This window comes from Oncorhynchus masou, chromosome 9 (genome assembly GCF_036934945.1).
Source record: "Oncorhynchus masou masou isolate Uvic2021 chromosome 9, UVic_Omas_1.1, whole genome shotgun sequence".
Taxonomy (NCBI): Eukaryota; Metazoa; Chordata; class Actinopteri; order Salmoniformes; family Salmonidae; genus Oncorhynchus; species Oncorhynchus masou.
In genome coordinates, this window is record NC_088220.1 from 64,018,693 (window position 1) to 64,027,341 (window position 8,649).

Genomic DNA, 8,649 nt, shown 5'->3' on the forward strand with positions numbered 1-8,649 from the left:
TTGTTTCTCAGTCTGAGTCTTTAGGTGCCTTTTGGCAAACTTCAAGCGGGCTCTCGTGCCTTTTACTGAGGACTGGCTTCTGTCTGGCCAGTCTACCATAAATGCCTGATTGGTGGAGTGCTGCAGAGATGGTTGTCCTTCTGGAAGGTTCTTCTATCTCCACAGAGGAACTCTAGAGCTCTGTCACAGGGGCCATAGGATTCTTGGTCACCTCCATGACCAAGGCCCTTTTCCCCGATTGCTCAGTTAGCCTAGAGCGGCCAGCTCTAGGAAGAGTCTTGGTGGTTCCAAACTTCTTCAATTTAAGAATGATGGAGGCCACTGTTCTTGGGGACCTTCAATGCTGCAGAAATGTTTTGGTACCCTTCCCCAGATCTGTGCGTCGACACAATCATGTCTCGGCGCACTATGGACAAGTCCTTCGACCTCATGGCTTGGTTTTTGGTCTTACATGCACTGTCAATGGTGGGACCTTATGTAGACGGGTGTGTGCCTTTTCAAATCATGTCCAATCAATTAAATTTATCACAGGTGGACTCTGATCAAGTTGTAGAAACATCTCAAGGATGATCAATGGACACAGGATGTACCTGTGCTCAATTTCGTGTCTCATAGCACAGGGTCTGAATACTTTTGTAAATAAGTTATTTTTTGCAAACATTTCCAAAAACCTGTTTTGGCATTGTCATTATGGGAGTATTGTGTGTAGATTACCGTTTTAGAATAAGGCTGGAATGTAACAAAATATGGAAAAAGTCAAGGGGTCTGAATACTTTCCGAAGGTACTGGATTCATTATACAAAATCCCTTTCAGCGCTTCCAGAGGCTACCTACCTGCTGTACTGACTACAGACAGACTAGCAGAGACATGATTTTGTGTTGATAGAAGAGATGCAGCTCAGCCGTGTCTGCTGACAATATATTTGATCATTGTTTGGGGAATCAGGCGAGAGAAGTGTAGTCAGACTTTTGTTTCAAGTTATAATAATTAAGTACGATTGGTCTATATGTGATCGTAATCCAGCTATAACGTCGTACAGTGCTCTTATTCCCCCCCTACCTCTCACCTTCCTCTCTTGGCCCAGACAGCCTAGTCCTTGTAACTGGTTGTCTGTCTGGGTGTCCGCTGGTTTTCTGTCTGGGTGACTAGTAAAGAGGGCACATCGGACATAAAACCATGTCAAGCTCTCATAGAAGTCTGCCTTCCATCCAAATCCCACCCATGGTGGGCCCAGTGCAGTAGTACTACGCAAGGAGTGCTGTGGATTTGCATAGCAAGCGGCAGCCTGATTCGCCTCGCTTTGCCCACAAATTCTGCCTTTCTGGCAAGATGTGACCAACACTAATCGCTTGACAAACACTGTCACACTCCCTTGTGGAACTGCAGTGCGTGTGAGCCTGAGAGAGCCGTGTGTGCTAGGGGGAGGAAGAGGAGGTGAGGCTGAGTTCGTTGGGGGTCTAGAGCAGAGTCCTGAGGGAGTCACTCATTAGACGGTAGAGAATGAGGAGAGACCATTTCTAGACCACCCTTCATCTCTGCTGCATCTTACTAGGTAAGTCAGTTAAGAACAAATTCTTATTTTCAATGACGGCCTAGGAACAGTGGGTTAACTGCCTGTTCAGGGGCAGAACGACAGATTTGTATCTTGTCAGCTTGGGGATTTGAACTTGCAACCTTCCAGTTATTAGTCCAACGCTCTAACCACTAGGCTACCCTGCCGCCTGATGCCCTTTTCATGTGTGATTGGGTTAGTCAGGTTTCTGCCCCAACTATCTACCATAGATAGCAACACTGGCACATTTAGGACTATTACAGAAAGGGGGCCTCCCGAGGGGCACAGCGGTCTAAGGCACTGCGTCACTACAGATCCTGGTTCGATCTCAGGCTGTGTCGCAGACGGCCGCAACTGGGATACCCATGAGGCGGCGCATAATTGGCCCAGCGTCGTTAGGGGATGGTTTGGCCAGCCGGGTTGTTCTTGTCCCATTACGCTCTAGCGACACCGGTGGCGAGCCGTGTGCAAAGCATGCAGACACGGCCCCCAGGTGTACGGTGTTTCCTCCGACACATTGATGCGGCCGGCTTCCGCGTTAAGCGGGCATTGTGTCAAGAAGCAATGGGCTTGGCGGGGTCGTGTTTCGGAGGATGCACGGTTCTCGATCTTCTCCTCTCCCGTGTCCGTACGGGAGTTGCAACAATGAGACAAGACTGTAACTACCAATTGGATATAACGAAAAGAGCAAAACGAAAAGAGCAACACAAAAATAGCTATATATATTAGTTTACATACTTAGCCAAATAGATTTAAACTCAGTTTTTCACAATTTCTGACATTTAATCCTAGTATAAATTCCCTGTCTTATGTCAGTTAGGATCACCACTTTTAATTTAAGAATGTGAATTGTCAGAATAGTAGTAGAGGGATTTATTTCAGCTTTTTATTTATTTCATCACATTCCCAGTGTGTCAGACATTTACATACACTCAATTAGTATTTGGTAGCATCGCCTTTAAATTGTTTAACTTGGGTCAAACGTTTTGGGTAGCCTTCCACAAGCTTCCCACAATAAGTTTGTGACTTTTGGCCCATTCCTTCTGACTGCTGGTGTAATTGAGTCAGGTTTGTAGGCCTCTTTGCTCGCACACACTTTTTCAGTTCTGCCCACAAATTTTCTGTGGGACTGAGGTCAGGGCTTTGTGATGGCCACTCCAATACCTTGACTTTGTTGTTCTTAAGCCATTTTGCCACAACTTTGGAAGTATGCTTGGGGTCATTGTCCATTTGAAAGACCCATTTGCGACCAAGCTTTAACTTCCTGACTGATGTCTTGAGATGTTGCTTCAATATATCCACATAATTTTCCTCCCTAATGATGCCATCTATTTTGTGAAGTGCACCAGTCCCTCTTGCAGCATAGCACGCCCACAACATGATGCTGCCACCCCCGTGCTTCACGGTTGGGATGATGTTCTTCAGCTTGCAAGCCTCCCCCTTTTCCTCCAAACATAACAATGGTCATTATGGCCAAACAGTTCTATTTTTGTTTCATCAGACCAGAGGACATTTCTCCAAAAAGTACAATCTTTGTCCCCATGTGCAGTTGCAAACCGTAGTCTGTCTTTTTTATGGCGGTTTTGGAGCAGTGGTTTCTTCCTTGCTGAGAGGCCTTTCAGGTTATGTCGATATAGGTCTCGTTTTACTATGGATATAGATACTTTTGTACCTGTTTCCTCCAGCATCTTCACAAGGTGCTGCTCTTCTGGTGATTGATTTGCACTTTTCGCACCAAAGTACGTTTTTCTCAAGGAGACAGAAGGCATCTCCTTCCAGAGCGGTATGACGGCTGCGTGGTCCCATGGTGTTTATACTTGTGTACTATTGTTTGTACAGATGAACATGATACCTTCAGCCGTTTGGAAATTGCTCCCACGGATTAACCAGACTTGTGAAGGTCTACAATTTTTTTTCCTAAGGTCTTGGCTGATTTCTTTTGATTTTCCCATGATGTCAAGCAAAGAGACACTGAGTTTAAAGGTAGGCCTTGAAATACATCCACAGGTACACCTCCAATTGACTCAAATCATGTCAATTAGCCTATCAGAGTTTTTTAAAGCCATGATGTCATTTTTGGGAAATTTCCAAGCTGTTTAAAGGCACAGTCAACATGGTGTATGTAAACTTCTGACCCACTGGAATTGTGATACAGTGAAATAATCTGTCAGTAAACAATTGTTTGAAAAATGTCTTGTCATGCACAAAGTAGATGTCCTAACTGACTTGCCAAAACTGTAGTTTGCTAACGACAGTTGTGGTGTGGTTGAAAAACTAGTTTTAATGACTCCAACCTAAGCGACTTCAACTGTATGTGTGTGTGTGTGTATATATATATATCTCTATCTCTATCTATCTTAGAGTAGCAGGCAGTTGAATTTGGGCATGCATTTCATCCGGACGTGAAAATACTGCCCCCTGTCACCAAGAAGTTAACAGACAATGCAACCATGGTTATGTCATTCTTGTTTCTTGCTGTAGAAATGAGAAGATATCCACTGCATCCACAATTCAAACCATTGTTCATAAAATGTCATCCACTAAACCATAAGGTTACTGTATACTTTCTCAAGTGTTCTATCTTGCCCTGGTTAGAGAAGGCAGACAGGCCAGTATGAATACACTGACATCCAGACTGCATAACTATCTTTTTAGCTGAACCCAATGGAGTGAGACGTAACCATAGGGCATATAACAGCACAGAGAGTCCTTTTTTTCATAAGTTTTTCCAAGCCCATGTGAGAGAGAGGTGCTACAACACCTCTCTTCTTCCTCAGACTGCCAAGCCCCAAGTAGCAGACGCTCTCTAAAGTTTTAGCCAGATGTTAATCACAGTGCTGTGGGTCTGTTGAGGCTGACTGTTGTAGCTGCTGTACTCTAGCAGAACTGTTAGTGATTTAGGGCCAGGCAGTCCAGGCTACTAAGCCTGTGGTGTGTTTTTGTCTTATTCGTTCGTGTCTGGATGGCTGTGTGGGCCTGACTCACTGCCCGCAGTCTCAACATTCCTCATTTCCTTCTGTCACGCACCCTATGACACTCCCTCGCCCCGCTTTGCGCCCTGCCACCTGCACATACATTAGCAGTCTAGAACAGTGCTCACTCCGCACAGGAAATGGGCATTTCTTCTCTGAGAATTCTATATTGGCAATTGATTGCAGAATTTTGATCTTTTGTGTCCGCTGTGTACAATTAGCATTTTAGCAGCAGCATAGCTATGATTCCAGGCTGTATCACAACCGGCCGTGATTGGGAGTTCCATAGCATAGTGCACAATTGGCCCAGCGTTATCCGGGTTTGGGCGGGGTAGGCCGTCATTGTAAATAAGAATTTGTTCTTAACTGACTTGCCTAGTTAAATAGAAATACCCATGCATGGAGAGAGAGAGAGAGTCTGTCTGTCTGTCGCACATATTAGCTTTCCGTTGGAAAACGTTTTACTCCAGTGTGCGCTTATGAATATGACCCTGTGTTATGTAAGGGCTGCTAGAAGGATGGGATTTCTTGTTAGGCTCTAATAGGAGTGAGAGTCAATTGACAGGAACATGTCTTCCAGATCATCTCTAGTGGTTCCAGAGCGATTAATGGAGACAAAGTGACTGACTACGTCCCAAATGGCACCCTTTTCCCTACATAGTGCACGACTTTTGACCAGGAGCGATGTGGCTCTGATCAAAAGTAGTGCACTATGTAGGGTAAGAGGGTGCCATTTGCGATGAGCAGGTGACTGTAGCCGCCTGTTTTAAAGAGTGATGGACCAGGTGGATGACCTTCTCTAGTCTAGACGGATGCGGAGGTGGTGAAAACATTTAAAATCCGTCGCAGTGCAGGGAGGTTGCATCCATCTAAATGCCAGACAGCAGATTTTAGTTGATGATTTTAAATACAGGCTATTAAAATATCAACTCTTCTAATGTGTTAGAGAAGTAGGCTAATCTCTCTGGTACCAGGCTGCTATCTCCTCTCACCACAGAACATCAGCCATGTTTTTCTGTTAATTTCCCAACGATTGTAATAGTTGACTGGCCACTGTTCGCCTATACCCAGCAGGTTATCTATTGCACATGGCCATGGTTTGTGTTGGTCCGTCTTATCTCGAACACAGTGGGTGCTTCCCAATAATATACTACTTCCCACATATCCCATCCGGGATCGTGAATAAAGCCTCAGGCTCATTAGCATAACGCAACGTTAACGATTTCTAAAAATTGCAAATAAAATGAAAATAATGCCTACTCTCAAGCTTAGCCTTTTCTTAACAACACTGTCATCTCAGATTTTCAAAATATGCTTTTGAACCATAGCAATTCACTAATTTGTGTGAGTATGCTAAGCTAGCTTAGCATTTTGAGTAGCATTTAGCACGCAACATTTACACAAAAACCAGATAACCAAATAAATAAAATCATTTACCTTTGAAGAGCTTCGGATGTTTTCAATGAGGAGACTCTCAGTTACATAGCAAATGTTCAGTTTTTCCTGAAATAATCTTTGTTTAGGAGAAATCGCTCCGTTTTGTACATCACATTTGGCTAACGAACCGAAAATTCAGTCACCAAAACGTCAAACTTTTTCCGAATTAACTCCATAATATCGACCGAAACATGGCAAACGTTGTTTGGAATCAATCCTCAAGGTGTTTTTTCACATATCTCTTCATTGATATGCAGTTCGTGGAAGCCTGCTTCCCCCTCAGAATCGCATGGAAAAATACCAGCAGCTGAAAAAGACGCACCAATTTCGACGGAGGACACCGGGCGGACACCTGGAAAATGTAGTCTCTTATGGTCAATCTTCCAATGATATGCCTACAAATGCGTCACAATGCTGCAGACACCTTGGGGAAACGACAGAAAGGGCAGGCTCATTCCTCTCGCATTCACAGCCATATAAGGAGACAATGGAAAACGGAGCCTCAAAAATCCTGCTGGTTTCCTGGATGCCGTTTCATCTTGGTTTTGCCTGTAGCTCCCGTTCTAGGGCACGCACAGAGAATATCTTTGCAGTTCTGGAAACGTCAGTGTTTTCTTTCCAAAGCTATCAATTATATGCATAGTCGAGCATCTTTTTGTGACAAAATATCTTGTTTAAAACAGGAACGTTTTTCATCCAAAAATGAAATAGCGCCCCCAGAGTTTCAAGAGGTTAAAGCATTGGATTGGTGTAGGCATATGGGCTATAGGGAATTTCCACCACATTTCTTGGACCAGTCATTTAGTTTTAACTTACTCACTTCCCTTCACTGATTTAACACTATGGGAGGAAGGAGAGATCATTAAGAGGTAGCTAGTGTAGGAAAGGCCACGGAGGGTGACACCATGTTCCATCTATTCTATGTGTTCCCCTGTCTCTTTAGGACGAGTCCCGGATCAAGGCCACGGTGATGGAGGTGAAACCTGTGGACCACAAGGAGTACAGCAAGAGACTCATCATGAACATCAGGAAGATGGCTGCCACCCAATAAGAACGGTCTCTTTGCCCCCTCGGCGACATACGAGCTCTTTCCTCTGATCTGCAGCTGCAGCTCTTCCTAACCTGCCAGGCTGACTGTGAACCAGTCTTACGTTCCATCCCAAATGGCACCCTATCCCGTATGTAGTAGTGCACTACACGGGGAATTGCGTGCCATTTCAGACGCAACCTAAAATGTCACTCTTCTATAATTTTTTATTTTTTTATTTAGCTGTGTCCATGTACCGAACTTTGATTTTTTTTATTTTTATGCTTAATGTACTGGTACTTTGTTTTCTTGGACCAACCAGTAATCTAGAGAGAGTGCTGCTGGGGCAGTATTATATCCGTCTGTGTTATGGTGTTGTGTGTGTGGGGGGGTAACTTCTGAAACCGCTGATGTTTTGGTTGGTGGATAAAATGGAACCACAGAGGGATTTTGGAGGAGGAGGAGGGCTGGAGACGCAGATGGGACGGTCTTAACCACAGAAATCATCGTTGTGTGGTCTGTCGTAAGTCGGACGTGTGTATTGTATAAGTAGAGGGGGGGGTCTGTGCTGTAGCTAGCTCCCACTGTCACTATGCCTGGCCTGGACCTGCCCATTCACTCTCACTCACAGAGCAGGCAGCCTGGGAGATGCTCTTCACTGTATTTATGTAGATGCATGGTTGACCTTTTGACATTTCTTCATTATCTCTTAAGTTAAAATATTTTGGACATTTTTCTTTACATCTATTTGGTCAGTTGATTGCATAAAAATAAACCTGTTTGTAATCAAACGCGATGCAGTCGTCAGGTGTGTTTTTAAATGAATATTTTCAGCTTTTTCTTTTGCAGATATGAATAAAGGGTCCAGGTTAATGTGATGTGTTAGAATGCACTATGTCTGAATAACCATGTACAGCAGGCGGGTTAACCATGTCTCAGCCCATTTAAAGAGAAGGGCGTGTGGTGGAGGCCGTGGGGCGTGTCTGGAGCCTGCTTCTTTGTTGCTGCATTTTAAAAGATGTATTCCGTATCTGGCTCTCTGGGTATATCCCAAATGGCACCCTATTCCCTTTACCTTGTGCTACTTTTGACCTGGGTCCATAAGGCTCTGGTCCAAAGTAGTGTACTATGTAGGGAATAGGGTGCCATTTGGGACTCACTTCGATCTCCAGGGGTGGAGCTCAGATGTGCCTCAGATTCCCTCCTGCAGTCTTGACTTCCATGTTGTATTAAAGCAGAACATCAATAAAGCTCTTCCCCGTTTTTCTTCTGATAACCATCGCGTTTCCGCTGAACCCTGAGTCTTCGGCCCCTTGTGTGTAGATGGATTAAAGCAGTCTTCCCACTGTTAAAATGTTTATTTTTTTAGCTGTGCCTCATATCGCTGGATCTTGTCTTCGTTCCCCTCTTCCTCCCCCCACCTCTCAAACTGACACCCTCTGCTTCTTTATGTGGTGGTTTTCCCCTAGGAAGAATTCCTAGAGGTTTTCTCCATGTAACACCGTTGTCATTTGTTGGCTGGGATGGCTGTTGTCTTTTGGTTCCAAAGTTAACTAGTGTCAAAGCAGAGCGGATCTCTTTGTGAATCCCCCCCGACTCCCGGCCTGTCAGTCACACATGTAACCATGGATACAGCCTCTGGGCTCGGTGAGTGGTGAGC

At 44.6% G+C, this 8,649-nt stretch overlaps 1 protein-coding gene across 1 annotated transcript in view; it reads left to right on the plus strand.

Annotated features, from left to right (window-relative positions):
- Positions 1 to 7,785, plus strand: part of LOC135546466 (replication protein A 70 kDa DNA-binding subunit-like) — a 60,572-nt gene extending 52,787 nt beyond the window's left edge. Inside the window, exon 17 of the mRNA XM_064974902.1 lies at positions 6,906 to 7,785. Within this exon, the coding sequence (XP_064830974.1) occupies positions 6,906 to 7,013 (108 nt within the window). The 3' untranslated portion in view covers positions 7,014 to 7,785. The remainder of the gene's footprint in view (positions 1 to 6,905) is intronic.
- The last annotated feature ends 864 nt before the right edge of the window (positions 7,786 to 8,649 follow it).